We start from the raw sequence: 21202 nt of genomic DNA on the forward strand, positions 1-21202 counted from the left end.
GCACAGGCAGAAATGCTGCAGAGAGGGGAGATGCCACGGCCGGCGCAGGAGCAGGGCTGGTGAGGCCATGAAGCGGGGTCCCTATCACCTCACTCCACCTTCCCAGTCCAAAGCTCTGCACTCACCTCCCTGGGCCAGTGCGGCAGCTGCCCTGGCTGGGTGGAGGAGAGGGCCAGGGTCTTGGCTGTGGAATGGACTCTGGGGAGAAAAATAGCCAAAAGGGCTCTAGAGGCCCTCCCAGTGCCAGTGTCCCCATCCAGGCAGGGGCATCGGTGTTCTCTGGTCAGGCTTGGGGGTTTTGCTGGGCTGGGCATTCAGGAAGGACTCTGTCCGCCGAGGCTGGACCAAGATGATGTTCCTCCCAACAGTGGCTTCCAACTTGACTGTGGGTTAGAATCTCCTGGGGGGCTTGTAAGACGCACATTACTGCGCCCCACCCCTGCAGACCTGGGCGGCTCAAGAACCTGTGCTTCTAACAAGCTCCAGGTGCTGCCAAGGATGCTGGTCCAGGGTCCATACTTGGAGAACCCCTGAATCAACTATGAGAAAGGCAGGGAATCACAGAATCCAGGCGAGACAGGGCCTCGAAGGCACCTGGCTGCAGCTCCTCGGCACACAGAGTCTGGGCACCTGGGGGTGAAGGCAATGCCTGGCCCCTCCCACATGGCTGTCCCCTGGAAGGCCAGGCCAAGGGTGTGAGCGGCACAGCTGGGCACAGCATACCTGCTAGTGCCCTCAGATGGCAGCACACAGCCCTCCTCGTCTGAGCCATCCTCACAGTCCAAAACTCCATTGCACGGGCCCCCTCTCAGGGCACACTCACCACTGGCACAGCGGAGCCCAACCCCTGGGCACGGAGGTGCCAGCGGAGACCCTGCATGGGGTACATATGGCTGAGGGCTCCAGCTGTGAGCCCTCTTTCTCCTGCCCCACCCACCCCTGAGCCACCTGTACCTGGCTCGCAGCCCAGTAGCTCCACCGGCAGGGCGACATTGCTGTGGTGGTCATCATGGGGCCGAACCCTGACAAACCTCGCCTCCACCATCCGGCCGAAGGTCCATACGGTGGGGTCCAGGTTGTCCCAGTTTCTGGGGAGAAGCTGCCAGCAGAGGATGCTGCTGACGGAGCTCCACGTCTTGCTCAGGCTGACCCTGTGACTTTCTGAGTGATGCCACTTTTCCCCTAGCTTTCATGGCCCCTCCCAGAGCCATGCCCCCCACCCTGGCAGTAGGCATTTGGGTCTTTCAAGGCTGGAGGGGCTGGTCCCAGACGGAGTTCCTCCTGAAGGGCTGGAGGTGCCCCCAGGGCAGGGGCCAGGTCCTGTTCACTGCTGTGTCCCCAGGGCCTGGCCCAGCACCTGGAACAGAGCAGGTGCTCCTGAAATAGTTAAGACTTAACACACAGCATGGACTGATGCCTGCTGCTTCACAGGACGCATCGGTTTGTCTCGGGGAAGGATACAAACTCCCTGAGGGCAGGGCTGTGCCCAGGGTGCTCTCCACAAAGACCTGTCTGGTTCTGGACTCCTAGAGGCCCTCTGTAAACTTGGCGTCTCCTCACCCTTTCTCCCTTGTGGACCTCACATACCTGTCCCGAGTCTGAGCCACTTGGAAGGTTTCCAGCATCCATGTGACACTGGCGCCTAAGCCTCGGCTCCGCAGAGCACAGTCCCAGCTACTCCCCAGGTGCTCAACCAGCATCGAATGCAGGAAATGCCCCTGGGGAGACTGGAAGGCCCTTGGGGACAGAGACTATGGAACCCGCAAAAGGGTATGGTGAGCCACTGGCCCCGTGGGCCTTGGGTGGGTAGTACCTTGGGCAGGGGCAAGATGCCAGGCAGGATGTCATGATAGTCATGCCAGTGTAGACCACTGCTGCTGAACTGGAGTGAGAAGCTGGTGGCAGAAGCGTTGGAGGAGCCAGTCTCTGGCACTATGATGCCTGGGGAGGGGCCAGGGCAAGAGCAGAGGTCAGAGCTCAAGAAGCGCCACCCACCCCCACTCACCACTGCCTTCCCCTCAAGCACTGCCCCCTCACTGACCAGTGAGGTTCCGGGGCCGAAACAGGTCCAGCTGCAGGAAATGGGGCTGGGTGTGCCACTTGGCATAAGCATCCTCTCCAGGGCGCCATCCCTGAGGGCCGGGCCGCTGGGTGGGAGCCCCCAGGAGGACAGCCCATGTGGGGTGTTCCAGCTGCTGGGACGATGCATGCAGACTCCCCTTGGCCAGTCTGGCCAGCCCCAGAGGAGAATAGCAGGGGTCTGGGTGCGGAAGAGAGAGAGGCTGGAGCAGGGGAAGACAGAGGGTGGCAGGAGCCTGCAGGGACATGGTTAGGAAGTCACATGGGGACCTGGGGGATGTGAAAGACCCACACAGGTGACCTTGACCCAGGGAGGGAAGAATAGAGAGAGGCAACTTAAGACGAGATGACTTCCAGATCCTTAGGATGGCCATCCACTGTTTGAAGGGCAAGTAGGATGTCCCCAAGGTCCTGTTCCCCTCCCAGGTTGGACAACCCCTGGGCAGTGTGGCCCCTCTCAGCACCGCACTGCACAGCACGTGGCTCTTACCTCCCAGTGGAGGCAGAATGTAAGTGGCCAAACGGAATCCGATCTGGGGACTGAGGACCGGAGCTGCGGTGGGAGTGGCCATGGGCTGGACTGTCCGGTTCTCTACAGTGGGAGGCGACTTCAGGGTCAGGAGGGAGAGACTGAGAGGCTCACAGATCTTGGCCAGCACTCAGGCCTTTCCCTTCCTCCTAGAGCACTTTCTCAATGCTGACTTCCCAGGAGCAACCTCCTAGCTTGGAAAGGTCCCTCCTCCTTCCCTTGGTGTGAATTGGGGGCTTTCACTTCCACCAAACATTTAGAGAACATAGAGTAAAACTGCCGGGGTGGAATGACTTCAGGCCCAGGACCCAGCAACTGCAGTTCCTCATCCAGGGATGCTGTCACCAAAAAGACACCTTTGTGGGTGTCAGAAAGGGGCTGCCTCAGCATGGAAGCAGCTCTGGGGGCTGAAGTCCAGGCCCCAATCAGCAGTTAACTTGCACAGTGAGCAACATGTGCAACCGAGCATGCTGGCTCTGTTTTCACCTCCGCAACCTGCAGAGGCACTTTTAGGACAAGAAAGCTGCAGCCTGGTCAACATGGCGAAACTCTCTCTACTAAAAATATGAAAATTAGCTGGGCATGGTGGCACACATCTAGCCCCAGCTACTCGGGACGCTGAGGCACAAGAATCGCTTGAAGCGGGGAGGCAGAGGTTGCAGTGCATTGAGATCACACCATTGCACTCCAGCCTGGGCGTCAGAGCAAGACCCTGTTTCAAAGAAAAAAAGGAAGAAAGCTGGACCCATAAATGCATCTGTTTCAAGTCTTTGCATTTTCCTGTTTCATTTATAACTCATTTCCAGTCAAAGACACTTTGCAAAGTCCAACTTAACATCTTGGCTGCTCTGAGGGGAAAAGCAAAGCAACCAGACCTGGCCGAGCAGAACCAGAGGAAAGAGGGCACCTCAAGGTGGCAGCATGGGGGACAGAAAGCTCCCAGAGCACAGGGAGGTGGGCGGAGAGGGAGGGCAGAGAGGAGCCTTCCCACCTGATGGCCCCCACTTCCCTCAGCATGCAGAACTCGGGCTTCCCGCCACCCACGCTCAGTGCCCCTGGTTCCCTCTGAGACTCCACCGTTTGATCTTCCTCCCTGGGGCTTCTCTGACACTTCCCAGGCACACTCACCAGGTAGGGCACAGTGGCAGCATGATTCTCCTGTCCCCTCCACCAAGACCCAGCCCTGTGGAGGCGCGGAGGTCAGGGCGCCTGCCCATCCCCAACCCACTCTCCCGGCCTCCACACGCCCTCTGGCTCTGCCCACCACACACCCCACTGCCCTCACCTGGGGACAGCCGCCCAGTGGGCAGTAGGTTGAGCAGCGTGTGGTGAGGTTGTGCAGACACTGGCACACCCTGCAGGGGCCCCCACGCCAGCGTTCCCCGACACGGTGGACCTGGCCCCGGTGCTCACATCCCTCACAGGGCTCCGTCTGGCACCTGAGAAGGGAGGGGTGGCCCTGGCCTGGTGAGGGGCTTGCTGAGGGTCAGCAACCCTCCTGGTTTGCCTGTATTGATGGCATTCCCAGGACTTGGGACTTTCTGTGATAAAACTGAGAAAGTCCTGGGCAAACTGGGACATTTGGCCACCCTATAAGTCCACTCTGCCCCTGCACCTGAGGCACTGCAACTGGCCCAGAAGGCCAGGGAAGTAATTTGGGCTAGAACTGCAGCCAGGGAGCAGGTCCCAGAGGGGGCTGGGGAGGCAGATACGGCAACAGCCCCCTGCAAGCCTCAGCCCAGGAATTCAAGCTGAGTTTGTCAAGCTGCAGCTATGGGCTCTGTCCAGCCACCTTCAGAACCCAGAGGGTATAAAACTAAAGAAGGAGCTCAGGGCTCCCCAAAGAGGTGCTGGGACTCCTGGGGTTTAGACAGGTAGAGGAACACGGCAGGGGTTCTGAACTGGGGGTGTGTGTGGTGCATGTGGAGGGGGCAGGAAGGAAGCTCCCTAAGTGGGAGGTGGGGTGCGGGTCAAGGTCCCTGCAGGTCCCCCCATAGGTGGGGACAGAGCACCTGCGTGCCTTGCGGTGGATGCCACGGCACTGGTGACCTCGGCCAGAGGGGCGGGGGTTGTTAGGGCTCCGGAAGGACCACTGGATGCTCTGGCTTCCACAGGGGCCCAGGCACTCAGCCCAGGGTGACCAGGAGGACCAACCGCAGTGCACTGAGGGAAGGCCAAGAGTCAGGGCCTGCAGGAGGTGGCGGATGCGCAGCCAGGCAGCCCAGGGAGGGGACTAGGGACCCCGAGGGAAGGGCCTCACCAGCACAGTCTGGGTTGAGTCGGCAGCGCCGGGGCCGCCCGTCTTGGCAGATGCAGAGCTGGCAGTCGGCCTTGATGCGCTGCCCAGGCCAGTAGTGGGCGCCATCCACCCGGCAGGGGCACTGCCGGGGCCACACACACCACCCCTCGCTGCCCAGCACCTGCCCTTCTGGGCACCAGCAGCCTAGAGGAGGTCCAGGGTGAGGCTTCCATGCAGAGAGCTCAGTTGCCATAGACCCTCCACGTGGACCCAGAGCCGGGACCCAGAGCCCCCTTACCTGGGCTGCCGCAGGGCCGGTCAGATGGGCACACGACCTGACCAGAGATGTCATCACAGGTCAGGGGGCAGGGGGCACAGGGCCGGAACACCAGCTCCCCAGAGCAGGTGGCATTGAGGCAGCCGTCCTGAGGGCAAGGCTCTGAGAGAAGCCGGAAGCGGAAGTCAGAGGTCAGGGAAGGAGCTCTGTGGAGGGGATGGCCTCCCACCAGCAGGGCGGTCCTCTCTTCCACTCACTGGTCTGGCGGGTGCTGTGCGGGCCTCCGGGCAGTGCGGCACAGGTGAGGCCTCCGTTCTGGGGTGGGTGGCACTGCCGCTGCCGTGTTATGGTGCCCTTGCACGGCTCAGAGCACAGAGACCAGGGGGACCAGGCGCTCCATTCACCATCCACTGTGAAGCAGGGGGATGGGGGGATGGGGGGGACCATGGGGGAGGGCTGAAGGCCTAGTGACCTCCTTCTCCCTTCCTCTACCCAGGCGCCACTGCCCCAGCCCCTCACCTGGGCAGGCTGCCATAAAGCAGGCCTGAGACTGCTGCTCCGGCCCTGGGCAGTGCTGCAGCACCATGAGGCCGGGTGGGGTGCAGCGGCGGCTCCGGGCCTGCACCCCCGGCCCGCATGTGTGGCTGCAGGTTCCCCACGGGCTCCAGGGGCCCCAGGCCCCACAACCCTGCTCTTCTGGAGAGGAGCCCGCCTGCCCTGGCCCTCCACAGTCAGGCTGCCCGTCACACACCTGGGGAGGGAGTGGGGTCAGGGCTCCCGTGCTGGGGGGCACTATGGTGCTGCCACCTCCACCACCTAGTCCCACCCTCACCAGCTGGAAGCCTATGCAGGTGCCATTGGGGCAGGTGTATTCTGGGCAAGGAAGCCCTGTCCTGTTGGGGCCTCCTGGGGCTGGCAGGCCCCCTGGGGAAGAAGAGGAGAAAAGACACAGTGAGCAGGGGGTGCGAACTGGGGCCTGGGGCCAGCCAGCCGGGCCTCCCTCAAGGAACAGCATCCTTACCACAGTCCAGCTCGTCCTCACCCTGGGGACAGTCTGGGATCCCATCGCAGAGTTGCTTGGGGGTCAGGCACAACCCTGGAGCCACACCACAGGGAAAGAGGCCAGGGCACGGAGGCAACTGGGTGGAGCCTGCGGGCACCACGAGAAGTGTCCTGCTAACTCCTGTCCCCTCCTGCCCCCTCCTGCCCCCTCCCTGCAGAGGGGCAGGAAGGCCGGTGGAAGGCAGCTGGGCAGGCCAGCCTGGGAGGAGCTGGGGCCTCTGGACAGCTCCCTCTAGGGGGAGGTAGGCAGGACCCCAGGGCTGGCTTGCAGGGACACAAAGGGTATGCTCAGGTCTGGTGGGAAAACGCTGAGGGCCAGGACCCCTCCAAACAGATCCACTCCCCACCCCGGCAGAGCCTCTGCCCACTCTCTTATCCCTTCTTGCCCAAGTGTGGGCAAAGACAAAAGCCCCTTTCTTCTCTCCCCTGGGCTTAGGTAGGAGAGCAAAAAGTTTTCAAATAAAGTTTCACGCAAAAGATCAAAGGAACACAAACGTGGCCCAGCCTCGGATGCCCCCAAGCCTACATCGTTCTAGCTGCCGCGCCCGCGCCCAGGTGCTCCGGGAGAGGTGGGGTCCCTGCTTGGCCAGCGGGGGGTGGGGGGCGCACGAGCGGGGGCGCGGAAGCCTCACCGCAGGCGTCGGGGCCCTCGTCCGAGCCGTCGGGACACTGCCACACGCCGTCGCACAGCTGCTCGGGGGACACGCAGTGCGGGCCGCGGGCGCAGGGCGCCAGGTGCGGCGCGCATGGCCCTCCGCAGTCGCGCTCGTCGCTGCCGTCAGCGCAGTCCTCCTCCTGGTCGCAGCGCCAGCCCAGCGGGGTGCACTCGCCACTGCCGCACGGAAACTCGAAGGGGCCGCAGGGCGGCGCTGCGGGGTGCGTCCGCGCTGGACCCTCAGCGGGTGAGCACCTTCCCGCCTCCAATCGCGCCCAGGCCCGCCTCGCCCTTCCGCCTCCACCACCGCTCCCCTCCCTGCTCCAAGTCCCTCGGCCCTTTCCTGGGCCCCCGCCCTAACCCACCTGCAGCCCCTTCCCAAGAACAATCCCTCCTGCATGTTGCTGCCCTGTTGGTTTTCCCAAAGCTCTCCTCTGGGCCAAGAATTTCCACGCGACTCCCTGCAGCTGGGAGGGAGGCCTCGAACGCCGGGAAATCGCGTGGACTCTTTCAAACGCCCTCCACTTCATTCGTTCCAGGGTTTTCGGGAGTCTCCCGCTGTGCCCTGCTCCTTTCCATCCCAGAGCAGCGCCACAAATGCCTCTCTCCACGGCTCCTACGGCCCTCTCCCCCAGGATTCCGGCCACCAGCTTTCCCACCCCTTCCCTCCAGGATACTCACCAGGGCTGGCGCTAGCCAGGGGACGTGGCATAGTGTCCAGGGAGCCAGGGGAGGGGCTTGGCACCGTGCCGGCAGGAGGCATGGGCAGAGAAGGGAGGGGGCAGTGTCCCGGCCCCTCATCGGCTCCATCTGGGCAGTCCCAGATTCCGTCACACAGCTGTATGGCCCCCAGGCAGGTGCCATCAACACAGGACACTTCCCCGGGGACGCAGGTCACCTGCCCTGCAGCCAGAAAAGAAGAGCTGGCCCTCAGGCACTGCCCTGTACTCTTACTGTTTGGAGTGCCCAAACTCCCACACCCTCAGGGCCAACTTCATAGCACGAACCTGGCAGAGGAGAGGTAAGACGAAGTCGGGGCTCATGAGGAGATGGGCCTTGCAGGAGAGGGTGCTGGGTAGGCTGGCGTCCAGGGCAGGGACAACTCACCCAGGCGGGACAACTCACCCAGGCAGGACTCCTCGTCGGCGGCATCCAGACAGTCGGGATGCCCATCGCAGAGCAGGGCTGGGGGCAGGCAGCGTCCATCAGCACAGGCCAGCAAGCCCTGTGGGCATGGGCAGCCCTGCTCATCCGTGCCATCTCCACAGTCATCCCGGCCATCACAGAGCAGGTCCAGGGGCAGGCAGTGACCAGACCTGCAAGCCATCTGCCCCTCCCCACAGCCTGGGGTGGCACAACCTAGCACAGGGCAAGCAGGCAGGCTCAGGATGATGCTGGAGGGGCCCAGAGAAGCCCTCAACCCCAGAGGGACCAGAATACCCTCCCTTCCCCCATCCCTTCAAGTCACAGATAGCCCCTGACAATGGGAGCAGCAGCTAAGGAAGCCACCCCCGGACCCAGGAAACTTCCATGTGCAAGTACCGACACACCCTGTTGCTTCCACACATGGGCAGACACTCACCCTCCTCGTCAGAGCCATCGCCACAGTCGTCCTGGTTGTCACAAAGCCACTCATGGGGCACACAGTGCCCACTCACTTGGCACATGACCTCTCCCTCTGCACAGCCAGACACCAGCTCTTCACAGTGGGCACCATCACCCCCACAATGCCACTGACCTTCCTGGCACGTGCTGAGTACACAGTGTCCTGGGATTAGCCACAGGCTGGGCTTGGCCCAGGGCTCCCTTCTATAGGTCCCCCACTTCAGGTGACCCCCCCACTCACCAGTTCCCACAGTCCTTCTGCAGCACAGACCCCGGTGGGAAGGAGTTGCTGCCCCACTCACAGGGGCAGGAAGCTGGCTCCAAGCAGGCTCCTCCTGAGGTCACAGAGTACAGGGCTCGGAGTAAAAGGGCACAGTGGCCCCTTCCCAGTCTCAGTGCCCCTCCCCTCCACCCTTTCTCACTCTACGCACCATGCAACAGAGTCCCCTCGGGGCAGAAACAACCCTCCACGCAGGCCACCACCTGGCAGTGCCTCCCGGGCTCAGGATGGTGCTCATGGCAGGTGGGGGGACACGTGGGGCCACAGGCCTCATACACCTGTCCCCCTTCACACTGCAGGGCTGGGTGGAGAGAAGAGAGGCTTGGATCACGGAGGCACAAGGGCACTAGGATGTAGCCACACCAGGCTGGCTGGCCAGCCAAGGTGACCACCATGGAGGGCACAGGGTGTTTGGTGTAGACCTTGCCCAAGACCCTCCTGGGCCAATGTGTGCCATGTCAGCTCTACTTGGCTGCTGTTCTTGCATATAGGGCTCATCTAGAAAAGTGTCTGGCACAGAGTGAGCACTCAGTGCTCAACTCGACCTTGAATGAATGAACAGCCACCTCATGGGACAGGAGAAGCTCTTTCAAGAAGCTGAGCCTGCAGCAGGGTTGACCATCGGGGCCTGAGAGCGGGGCACACTCACGGCAGAGCTCCTGGCTACGCCAGCGCACATGGTGCCCATGCCGGGCGCACTCGTCTGCATAGGTGGCAATGGCCGAGCAGAGGCACTCACAGTCACCCCCTGAGTCGCAGCTGTGGGAGGAAGCATTCAGTCCCAGCACCCTCACACCCTGGCACCCCCACCTCCACCCCTCTCCAGGTTGGCGCCTCCTCACCCGCAGGCATCGTACAGGCACCACTCATAGTGCTGCTGTGGGGGCACCTCCACGTGGCATGATTTGAAGAGCGGCTGCAGCAGCACCCCGCAGCGGGCCCGGGCCCAGCCAGCCCGGTGTGAGTTCACCTGCAGGCACAGGTGGCGTCTCCAGCACAGGGGACCAGCGGGCGCCCTCCCCAGCCCTCAGCCTCTAGGAAGCTCCCTTCCTGCTTTCCTGCCCGCACTCACTGTGCAGGGGTGTGGCAGATCTCCTGGCTCAGGGCAGAGGGGGCTGAGGCGCCAGGAGTGGGCAGCCAGTTCAGCCGTGGGCTCCAGGACGCCCTGGCGGCTTCGAAGATCATTACTGGCATCTCCATCAAAGTCGCCACACAGCCCAGCCACACGACCACGGAACTGAGGGGACAGCTGCACCAGGACCCGAGTCCCTGGTAGCAGCATGGTTAAAAGTGACCCCACCGGCCCTCATCTGGGCCAGAAGACCCAGGGTCTGTTTTATCCCCACGGGGTACCACCTACACCAGGGGGTGTGGGTACTTCAATGAAGAGACCTACATTTGGGGGACTCAAGGTGGGAAGTAGAGCCTATTTTCCTAATTAACACCAGACCAAGGGCTCAGGGAAGGGATATTCTCCATCAGGTCAGATTCCGATGGAAACCACGCTCCAGGAAGGACTGTGAGACCCAGCAGCACTGGCCTCGGTGGCCGCAGGCTGGGAGGGTGGTCCAGCGGCTCAGAGCCAGGTCCATATGGGGTTTTCTGGGTTTCCCTGTGTTCTGTAATAGCAGTGACATTTCTAAAACGCCAACTGCTTGTGTCTGGGTGATGGGAAGTTAGATTTATTTTCATTTCGCCTTTCTAAAACTTAGTATTTTCTCAATGTTTTCTTGGTGTGGAAGGATTGCTTTCATAATGATGAAAAAGATAATTATGAAAATCTAATTAAAAAAAATTTTTCTCTTGCTCTGTTGTCCAGGCTAAGTGCAGTGGGGTGATCCTGGCTTACTGCAGCCTCGACCTCCCAGGCTGAAGCAATCCTCCCACCTTAGCCTCCCAAGCACCTGTGACTTCAGATGCCCACCATCGTGCCCAGCTAATTTGTGTATTTTTTATAGACGAGAAGTCTCTGCCATGTTCAACTCAGGCTGGTCTTGAAGTCCTGGGCTCAAGGGAATCCCAAAGTGCTGGGATTACAGGTGTGAGCCACTGCACCTGGCCAAAACCTGATTTGGAAACTCTAACCTCTTGCATGGGCTGGGAGGTAAGGGTGGCACTGGCCTGGGTGTGGGACCAAGCGAGTACCAGCCAGGCAGGGAGGTCAGGTGAGAGCTCAGGGTCCCGGCCTGGCTGTCAGCCTGGAAATCTGCCCTGGGGAGGTGTCAGGGGCTCAGTGGAGGGAGACCACGAGGAGGGAGGGTCAGGTATTGGGAGAAAGAACTTGGGGTGAGTCCAACCCCATGGTGCTAAGGTGGGTCAGAAGGTTGGGAGAGGACAGGGGCCTGACCTCCGTCCCAGAGCAGCGTGAGGCCCAGGCGGGTCGAGAGCAGCAGGAAGAGGCCAGCATGACGCAGGCTCAGCCCAGGGCCCGTGTAGACCTTGGGGAGCGTCACGCTCACCCCATTCACTGTCACTGCCCGGCCTATGGAACAAGAGAGGCATTCAGGCCCAGCCTGGAAGAAAGGGCCCCCCAGGTCCTCATGAGGCTCTCTAGCTCCCCACTCCAGCCCTTTTACTTCTCTACCTATGTGACCCTGGTGTGTCATTAGACTTCGCTGAAAGCCTAATTTCTGGAAGTCTTCCTGGATTATGAGTCCCAGCCAAAAGGAGAGGCACCAACCCCATGGCATGGAGGGCAGCCAAGCCCAGTAAGGAGTGGGCAAACACAGGGAACCACGTCCCTGCCCACCCTGTGCAGCTGGGAAGCCACACAGCTGTGCCCCTCCCTGGCAATGTCACCCTTCAGTACTGCAGCCACCTCTGAGCATGTGCACAGCAGTGCCCTCCAGACGCACGGCCAACGCTTTGGTGCAGGTGAGACCGCTGGCCCCACAGGGCAGGTTCTGGGCAGAGACTGTGAACAGGCCACTGGCCTCTCGCACCAGCAGATATTCGCAGGCCCCGGGAAAGGTGAAGGCCAGTCCGTCAAATGTCACATAGTGCGGGGCGCCTGACGCCTGGCATCGCCCACTGCAACGCTGACCTGTGCAGTGCCACTGCCGGCCCCGGCACACACTGTGGGCAAGGTGGGTGAAACAGAGTCACTGAGGACAGGGCCCTGGGGGCTGGATCCAGGCGGGGCAGCTGGTCCTGGATCCAGGCAATTTCAGTAGCCCCCAGTGTGGAGGGGTCCTGCAGGGTTCCCCTGGCCCAGGCCAGTCTGGATACCCCAGCCCCCACCACCCCAACCCCTTCTGCTGGAGGAAAGGATGATGTGTGGGGAGCTGTGGGTCACAAGGTCAAAGGGTTGGAGGTCACTGCAGTTGGGCATACCAAACGTTGCAGTCTTCCTGGATGGTGGCATTGGGCAGGTACCACTGCCCACTGTGACGGCAGGGACACAGGTCAGGAGGCACACAGCGCTCATCCTGGGCAGAGGGCAGGGACAAAGGGCACCGTGTAGGGGTGCAAGGGGAGCAGGGCAGCGCCCTGGCTTAGGGAAGGCCATCCTGCTTCCCCACACAGCTCCTTCTTGGACTCACCAGCAGCACCATGCCTGATGGACAGACACAGCCATCAGCCCTGCCTGCAGGGCAGGAGTGATTGGCGCTGGGGCTGTCACAGGTGAGGAGACAGGCACCAGGGGCATAGACAAGCTCCCTGGGGCAGAATGCCTGCTGTGGGGGGCAATGGTGTCCCGTGCAATTCCAGAGGCCCCTTTCCTGGCAGATGCTGTAGAAGGTTGAGGAGTAAGAGCCAAGTCCAAGCCACCAGGGACCTGGTCTGACATGGTGAGAGTCTCTGGAACCCAGACGCTGGGTTCCCAGGTGTCCAGATCCCATCATGTTGAGTGAAAACCCAGCCCTGATGCTGAAGACCTGAGCATCTCAGCTCCCAGCACCCAGTCACCAGCACAGGCTGTTTCCAGCACCCTGACATTCTTGGGATAGACATTGTCACCCTTTCTGTCCCAGCTCCAGTAGGGCCATCCTCCAGGCTCTGGAGCAGAACAGAGACATTGAACCACTCCACTCCCAGCCCAATAGGAGAGGGATTGCACCGAAGCCTGCACCCTCAGCCCCCACCCTTACCAAGCCCTGGATCCTGGCCCTGCCTGCCCAGGTCCACAACCTGCCTTCACTTCTCATGAACGAGCTGTGTGACTCTGCATGCTGTTTAGTTTATCTGAGCCTCAGTTTCCTCATCTGTGAAATGGGTACAATTTTTCCACTTCTTACTTGACTAAGTTATGGTAGGAAAGTAAAACTAAAGAAAATGATGCACATGAAAGTGCTTTATGGACCCTGACGTGCCCAGTGACCTGGGGGAAGTGATCGGCACTCTGTCACCCAAAGCATGCATGCTTCGACTAACAATGCTGCACAGCCCACCCATTGTCTTCCAAGCTACCTCTTCACCCCACATTCTTTCTCTTGCCCCAAAGGTCGCTGCCCTCACCAGCGGTTGCAGTCCTTCATGGCAGCACTTCCAGGGGCATAGCGACGGGCTCCAAGCTGGCAGGGGCACAAGCTAGGGGGCACACACTGGCCCTCAAGGTCCCACAGCAGCCCCGGAGGACAGTTACAACCGGCCACACAGCTGCCCAGTTCCCCACAGTCCTCCGGCTCCCCGCAGTGTTGACCGCATACTGGGGTACACTCTCGGTACTCCTGACCACCAGGACACAGAACAGCTGGGCACAGGGACACACACAGGTCAGGGGCATAGCCACCGCCGGCTCTCTCCACTCCCTGTGAACCCCATAACCCACACCCCCTGTGCCTCTGCAATCTGCCAAGGCTAGAGGTGCAGCCCGGGCCCCCAGCCATTCCTGGAAGGGGAATGGACAAGGCAGGAGGGGAGGGGCCTAGGGTAGGGCTGGCTGGGCTGAGCGAACTCACGGCAGAGGGTCTGGTTCCTCCAGGGAGGTGAGGCACCTTCCTGGGCACAACGATGTGCATAGGCAGACAGCACCGGGCACAGGCAGTTGCTGCCGGGGTCACAGCCACACATGGCGGCCAGGCAGCGCAGATGGAATGGCTCCCTGTCCACCAGCCCATGGCATTCCTTGGGAGGAGATGGGGAAATGGGTCAAATTCTCTTCCACGGAGTCTACATCCCCTTGGTCCCCAATACCCCCTCTCTGGGCTTGTCTGTTCTCCCTTGATCGTCCCAAGAGCCCAGGTGGAGGGCAGAGCAGGTGTTGGCCCATCTTATGGATGTGGGAGGAGCCCAGCTCAGCTACCTGGAAGACAGGGCTATGCAGGACGGCACAGGTCGCTTCTGCGAAGGCGTGGCGCTGGGAGTGGGTGGTGCATGGGGAGAGCAGGGCATGGTCCCCAGAGGGGCATCTTCCCTTGCTGGCCACCTGGAACTTGCTAGCAAAGGCGGCAATGCTAGTTTCCACATCCCCGGCTGGTGTCAGGAAGTCATCCTGCTGGTTCTGGGTGAAGGTGCCACACAGACCCTGCACCTGGCCACAGGCGTGCATGTAAGACAGCTGAATGCAGTCCCACCGCAGCCTTGTGCAGCCATCCACCCACCTCATTGGCACACCTGGTGGGCATGGCGGGGGTCCAGGGTGATGTAGGCTGCAGGGTCAGACAGACCCCAGAGCACCTGGGCCCCAGGCCAGCGCAGCAGCAGGAAGGAGGAGGAAGCTCGGCGCACACTGAGGCCCTCAGTGCCAATCCAGGGCAAGCCCACGTCCTGCCCGTTGACCAGCACAGCTCCTGGAACAGGGGGGCCTGGTGATGGGGGTGAGGCAGGTGGAAGGACAGGGCTGCAAGAAGGGAAGGAGCTCAGGTGGGAAGTAGGAGGTCCTGTGTCAGGGTGGGCTGCTGGGAACAACTAGAGTTCCACCTGAGCTTCCTCCCCGAGCAGCCCAAGGACTACCCTCAGCGCACAGATGTGCCAATCCATCACCCTCATGGTCAGTGTGTTGGGGAGCTGGATGGGGAGGGTTGGAGGGACCCTGCTGAGGGTGGCCTGCCCGGTATGGTCATGCCTTGAGGCCTTTCAAGCTCTGATAGCTGTGTGGCTCGTATTTGACCCCAGGACAGGGCAGACAATGCCCTGGAACATCTCCTCAGGACTCTGTCTGCTTCAGAGATGGGAGGGCTGGGGAAGTTGAGGCAGTGTACTCAGGTGCAGGAGTCTGGGGGAGAGTGTTTGGACTGCAAAGCCACAGGGCAATGTGGAGGGGGAGCAGTGACAGGAGGCCTGGGACTGCCCCAGGAGCACAGAGCAGAGGCTACCTGAGTCCCTGAGCTGGATGTGGGTGTCCTTCAGGGAGACGGAGATGGCGTGGAGGCAGCTCCCAGCCTCGCAGGCCCCGTGCTCCAGCAGGATCAGTAGCTGTCCCTTCACATAGTCCTGGGGCGGGCAGGAGGAATTCAGTGGGGCTGGGTGGGCCGACCATCTCTGGGGAGGGTCTCAGGGAGGATACTGGAGACCTTCCCTACAGAACACCTTCAGCACGCGCCTGGAGGCAGCTGCCCACCTTCCAGCCAGCCAGACGCTCTGCCAGGTCAGGGGCTTCACCTTCACCATGGGCCAGCATGCATGGATGTGTGTGTGTATGTGTGTGTAGGGCCATGGATGTGCACATGGGTGTCATGTGGAGGTATGTGTGCGCATGTTTGTGTGTGCACCCGTGTGTGTATGTAAGTGCATGTCTGCATGTTGGGGTGAGATGACTCCTCTCTTTCCTCCCCATGGGTATGTATGTTCTTCCATATGTGTGTGCATGTGTACACATGAGAGTGTGTCAGGTGTGTATGTCTGTGTCTCTGTGTAAGTCTGAACATGGGTGCATGTATATGTGTATGTGTGCATACAAGTCTGTGTTGGTATGCAGCCTGTGTGTGTGTGTGCATACAAATCTCTGTGTGTTGGTGTGCAGCCTGTGTGTGTGTGTGCATACAAATCTCTGTGTGTTGGTGTGTAGCCTGTGTGTGTGTGCACATGCAGATCTCTGTGTGTTGGTGTGCAGCCTGTGTGTGTGTGTGCACATGCAGATCTCCATGTGTTGGTGTGCAGCCTGTGTGTGTGTGCACATGCAGATCTCTGTGTGTTGGTGTGCAGCCTGTGTGTGTGTATGCACATGCAGATCTCCATGTGTTGGTGTGCAGCCTGTGTGTGTGTGCACATGCAGATCTCTGTATGTTGGTGTGTAGCCTGTGTGCATGCAGATCTCTGCATGTTGGTGTGCAGCGTGTATGTGTACACACATGCATCTTTGGCCGTGTGCATTGGGGGAGATGGCTGTCTTCTTCCTTCCCTAGGGACAGGCACAGCCTCTCTGAGGATTGTGCTCCCAGGACCTCCTCACCCATCGCTACTTATGAGAGGAGTGGGAATGGTCCAATCGCTTGATGGAGCAATCCCTCAGAGGACCCCAGGTGATTGGAAAAATTGTGGCCTGAACCTAAACTTGAGAAGTGGCCTCACTTTATTGAGGAAGGTTTAGGGTGGGGAGTAGGGCCTCTTATTTCCCCTGGGGTTGTTCTGCATGAAGTAGCCTGTGATGAGCCCAGCCAGTCCCATTGGTGAGAGAGCACTGAGGATGGGTTTTGGTTAGCAGCCATAGACTGGTCGTGATGACAGAGGGACCTTCACAGGGAAGCTGGGGGGAGGTGAAAACCCAGCAGGAGGCCTCCAGGCCTGTGGTAGCTGCCCTCAGGGTTGGTTCTCCCTCGGCCTTTCCTGAGAAGACTCTGGGTTTCGCTTACTTATTTGGGGGTTTCCTTACAGTCTGCCCCACTGCCCCCTCTAGGAGGGCCCCTACTCTAGCAGAGTGTCGCCTCTGCAGATTGCCCTCTGCCCACCTGTACCAGGCTGTAGCGGCAACCTTGACCGCCCCGGAAGGAGAAGCTCCGCCCGTCGAAGGTGAGGTAGTGCCCATCCCCGCCCAAGGCACACTCAGCGGGGCACAGGGCCTGGGCGCAGTGCCAGCGGCCATCCTTGCACACGCTGTGGACATGGTGAGACAGTGAGCTCTGGCATCAGCTCCACCCTGAGGGGGAGTCTGAGCTGGATGTGACCCTCCAAAACCTTTGTTCCTCCCCTCCTGTGAGAGCCTCTCCCGCTGAAAGGGGTAGAGGTCAGCTGGCAAGGCCATCAGCCATGACAGCATCAGTCCCAGGTCTCTGAGAGGAAGGCTCGGAGTGGGCTGGAGACTTGGGGGAAGCAGGTTGAGGAGAGGGCATAAAGGGAAGGATCCAAGGGCACCGAGCAGCCACCACCCCCAGCACGGCCAAAGGACCCACCAGGGGTTACACAGCTGGTACACAGTGTCACGGGGTGCATAGCGCTGGCGGCGGTAGTAGCAGGGGCACTGGGCGGCAGGCACACAGAGGGTACCGTTCCAGAAGAGGCCTCGAGGGCACTCACAGCCACTCACACACTCTTCCCCGCAGGACTCCTCCTCTCCCTGACCCACTGTCTCACAGCTGGGTGGGCAGAGGGAGATGCACTCGGAGTAGAGCTGGCCCCCGGGGCACAGGCGCTCTGTGGGGACAGGAGTGAGCTGTGGTTCCCCCCCACCCAGACCCCAGCCAATCCTGCAGGGTGGGGAGGCCCAAGTAGTACCACAGAAGTCAGGCTTCCTCCAGCGAATGTGGATGTGCCGCCTGGCACAGGCCTGGGCATAGTTGGCAAAGGTGGCGCACACAGCCTGCCGCCACCCCTCTTGCCTGCCGCCCACCAGGGCCCCTGCACAGTAGGCAAAGAGGCAGGCCTCATGGTACTCAGCAGGGGAAACCTGCAAGAAAAGAGGGCCCCTCAGCAAACAGCCTCAGCAAACACCCGCAGCCTCCTGCTTCCATGAATTGTAACCAAATGGATGGGCCCCAGAAGGGATCTCAGAGATCACACACATGAGCTGGCCATTTCCCAGAGATAAAGCTGAGGATGGGGAAGTGGAGGTTGACAGATGGCCCAAAGTAACCCACAGGCAGGGTCAGACCAGCTGGCTGCCACCTCTCTAGCACCCACCCTTGGATACCAGATACCACCCCCACCCCATCCATACCTGGGCATGGCACTGCCTGAATGGACCTTCCAGCAGCTGATGGCACATGTCCTGGGCTTCAGCCCGCAAATGGCCAGGCTCCACATCTGCCTCTGTGAGCCTCAAGGGGCCGTCACAGCCCTTGGCCACCTCCACTGCATCCAGACACCCAGGCTGGGGACAAAGGACATCAGGCCAGGCGGTAGTGATGAGGGACGTTAACCAGGACCCCAGAAACATGCCTGGTGCTCTCACACTGCATCAAGGCCTCACCTCCAGCCTGTTGGTGTGCAGCCTGTGTGTGTGTGTGTGTGCACATGCAGATCTCTGTGTGTTGGTGTGTAGCTTCTGTATGTGTGTGTACACATGCAGATCTCTGTGTGTTGGTGTGTAGCCTGTGTGTGTTTGTGTGCACTGAAGATCTCTGTGTGTTGGTGTGTAGCTTCTGTGTGTGTGTGTACACATGCAGATCTCTGTGTCTTGGTGTGTAGCCTGTGTGTGTGTGCACATGCAGATCTCTGTGTGTTGGTGTGCAGCCTGTGTGTGTTTGTGTGCACATGCAGATCTCTGTGTGTTGGTGTGCAGCTTCTGTGTGTGTACACATGCAGATCTCTGTGTGTTGGTGTGCAGCCTGTGTGTGTGTACGCACATGCAGATCTCTGTGTGTTGGTGTGTAGCCTGTGTGTGCGTGTAGACAAGCAAATCTCTGTGTGTTGATGTGCAGCCTGTGTATGTGTGTGTGTGCACATGCAGATTTCTGTGTGTTGGTGTGTAGCCTGTGTGTGTGTGTGTGTGTGTGTACACAAGCAAATCTCCGTGTGTTGGTGTGCAGCCTGTGTGTGTGTATGTGTGTGTGCACATGCAGATCTCTGTGTGTTGGTGTGTAGCTTCTGTGTGTGTGTGTACACATGCAGATCTCTGTGTGTTGGTGTGCAGCTGTGGCTGGGGAGACAGGCAAGGTGGTAGCCCCAGGCTGGGCTGCAGTGGTCGGGATAAATGACCGACTGATTCACCAGTGCTGGCCTCTGATGGCTATTTCACAGCAGGCAGCCAGGCTTCCTGTGGGACCCCAGGGCCTGCCCTCTGCCCCTGAGGACCTAGAAGAGGGCCAGGCCCTGTCCTAGGGAACAGGCCAGCAATGAAACTGTGATAAGAGCTTGGAGGTACAGGAGTCAGGAGCAAGGCTGAAAAGCTGGGAATGGGCAGGCAGCTGGGAGGGAGGGGCCCCCAAGGCAGCCTCACCTCCGTGTCAGGGAACCTCCAGGAATTTCCAAAGGTGGCTGCCAACATGGCCAGCTCTCCACCTGGCTCCATGAAGTCATCTGAGAAGGGGTGAGGCAGAGTGCTGGGTCTGGGGCCTCCAGTCTTCCCTTCCCTGCTACACCAGCAACCAACCACACCCCACTTACCCTCTGGCCGGCCATTGTAGAGCCCACAGAGGCCTTGCGTCTGTCCCCAGAGCTCGTGGTCCACAGAGATGGAGATGGAGCCAGCCCTGTCCAGCCGCACCACAACCCCCAGGCCCCCTGACAGCACCAGCCAGTCCCCCAGCCACTGCAGGCTCAGCCCTGGGCACAGGAAGCAGTCACTTGCTCCCTGCAGCCACAATTCTCACCCATCCCCCCACCACAGCAGGGCTCAGCTGCCCAGGGAAGGAAAGGAGAGGGAAACAACTCACACAATTCTCAAATTCTAGATAGCTCTGTGCTTTATACCAAAAGTATATACTTTAAAGCAGAGTAATTGATTTCCATCACAGCTCTCTTTGAGAAGCTCATGAAAGCTGCGGATGCTCTCTGGAGAGAGTAAACTACAAGTGAACTACGAAACACATGTGTACGTGCACACATACATGCACACACACATGCACACAGGCACGCACAGGCCTACACGCAGGAAGCTTGCCCCCACCTCACCCTGCAGCCCAGCCAGGACAAAGGTTCTGTTAGGAGAGCTTCCCATCTCTTAGCACCCAAGTGCTACCTCACAGCACTCCTTTGAGGCTGGTAGGGAAACTGAAGTGTGGGCAGTTAGGTAGAAGGACATGCCTGAGCTTGTGCTGCAAGAGTTCGGTGGGGGTAGTTGCAGAGGGTGGAGACTAGGCCTGGTTCCTCCTGGCCCCTCACTAGATCTGCGCTTCAGTGGCTCCCATCAGCAATGGTTGGGGGCCCACAGTGGACTTGATCCCAAACTGCCCCCTGCTCCTTTTCTGACTCTGCCTGGAGGGTGGAGAGACTGTCCCAGAGGAGCACGTGGGGGCTCAGCAACCTCTTGCTCCCCCAGCACCCTCACCGTGGAGCAGCCAAGACTGCCCTTCAGGTACCAGCTGCCCCTTCACAGACACAGTTCCAGCCTGGATCAGCACCTCCTCGCGTCCCATCGTCACCTGGACCTTGGGGAGATGCACAGTGGAAAACGGGGTCTGGGCTCTCTTCCTCCCCTGTCCAGCCTCCTCTCTGTGGCTGCCCCATCTCCTTCCCTCACCAGCTGACAGTGTCCCAGCTGGGGGCAGCGGTCCCCAGGTCTGAGGTGGACAGCCCAGGTGGAGTCTGCAGCACCCGCCAGCAGGTAGGTGCAGCGGCCCAGGAAGTGGTAGTGGCGTCCATCAAAGGTGCGGTAGTGGAAGCCCGACCAGGAGGCGCAGGTGGCCGAGGGATGCTGGTGCTGGCTCCACAGCTGGCCCACAGCCCCTGCCAGGGGCTGCAGGGGGGCTGGAGAAGAGGCACTGCCTGCGAGAGACACATCAACTGTGAGCCTCTGAGTGTGAGGCAGAGGTGGAAGGCAAGGACACAGGGTGCCCGGCACAGCGGGAGGCAGGTGGGCAGGGCGTAGTCATCCTAGTGGCCTAGGGAGCCGGTACGGGCCCTGTAGAAGGGCCCAGAGCAGAACTCCACATGAGAGTGCCTGGGAAGGCAGGAGGGGTGATGGCCAGGACTGTGCCTGTCTGGCAGGCTGGAGTCTGCAGACCCACCTGGCAGGTGTCGGCTAGGGCAGCTGAGGCAGGCCTGGGAGCTGCCATCCTGCCAGCTTCGTCCCCAGGGCCTGGCGCAGCACTCCTCCAGGCTTCCTGCCGAGGCATTGGCTGAACCTGCCTGTAGCTGGCACTGCCACATGGCAAAGCAGTGGCCTTCACGACTGGCTTCTGTGAGGGCTGCAGTAGGTGGGGAGAATGGGACAGACCCAGGCAGTGAGCATGGGGCAGCCTGGAGCTCTCAGCCCAGCCCTGTTTGCCTGCCCAAAACCACACATCTGATCGAACATCCCCCGCCCAGGACTCCCAGAAGGTACTGCTTCCTCGAAGGCACTCAGGCGCTTACCCTCAGTGCAGTGGGCACCCCCCCAGCCTGGGCAGCAAGCCCTCACTGTCCGGTTCCATGTGGCAGGCCGGGTTTCTGGGGGTCTGCACACACCGAGCAGGTGGAAATGGGAGGAGATGTTAGCATTCAGTCCAGTCCCACCCTGC

The 21202-nt window shown here is 60.5% G+C and overlaps 1 protein-coding gene across 26 annotated transcripts in view; it reads right to left on the reverse strand.

Annotated features, from left to right (window-relative positions):
* The window catches only part of SSPOP (SCO-spondin), a 58212-nt gene that overhangs the window by 34543 nt on the left and 2467 nt on the right, over positions 1-21202 (reverse strand). For 20 of the 26 annotated variants that reach the window (XR_013523663.1, XR_013523662.1, XM_078341962.1 and 17 more), the window contains 41 exons: positions 21057-21139; positions 20711-20890; positions 20224-20468; positions 20032-20131; positions 18982-19307; positions 17761-17913; positions 17319-17490; positions 16997-17237; positions 16556-16700; positions 14984-15101; positions 14283-14458; positions 13972-14199; positions 13628-13793; positions 13185-13419; positions 12269-12458; positions 12060-12154; positions 11545-11801; positions 11074-11208; positions 9799-9995; positions 9569-9696; positions 9376-9485; positions 8878-9027; positions 8688-8781; positions 8424-8593; positions 7967-8200; positions 7523-7744; positions 6819-7055; positions 6146-6274; positions 5644-6048; positions 5382-5534; positions 5146-5286; positions 4869-5051; positions 4621-4771; positions 3894-4047; positions 3737-3791; positions 2570-2671; positions 2042-2260; positions 1814-1941; positions 955-1099; positions 724-874; positions 126-198 (listed from right to left, as the gene is read on the reverse strand). Coding sequence is in view for 24 of the 26 variants with exons in the window: in XM_078341951.1 (XP_078198077.1) it covers positions 126-198; positions 724-874; positions 955-1099; positions 1814-1941; positions 2042-2260; positions 2570-2671; positions 3737-3791; positions 3894-4047; positions 4621-4771; positions 4869-5051; positions 5146-5286; positions 5382-5534; positions 5644-6048; positions 6146-6274; positions 6819-7055; positions 7523-7744; positions 7967-8200; positions 8424-8593; positions 8688-8781; positions 8878-9027; positions 9376-9485; positions 9569-9696; positions 9799-9995; positions 11074-11208; positions 11545-11801; positions 12060-12154; positions 12269-12458; positions 13185-13419; positions 13628-13793; positions 13972-14199; positions 14283-14458; positions 14984-15101; positions 16556-16700; positions 16997-17237; positions 17319-17490; positions 17761-17913; positions 18982-19307; positions 20032-20131; positions 20224-20468; positions 20711-20890; positions 21057-21139 (6976 nt within the window). In the remaining 2 variants the exon portion in view is untranslated. 26 annotated transcript variants of the gene reach the window in all.

The sequence above is a fragment of the Callithrix jacchus genome, chromosome 11 (assembly GCF_049354715.1).
Source record: "Callithrix jacchus isolate 240 chromosome 11, calJac240_pri, whole genome shotgun sequence".
Lineage (NCBI taxonomy): Eukaryota > Metazoa > Chordata > Mammalia > Primates > Cebidae > Callithrix > Callithrix jacchus.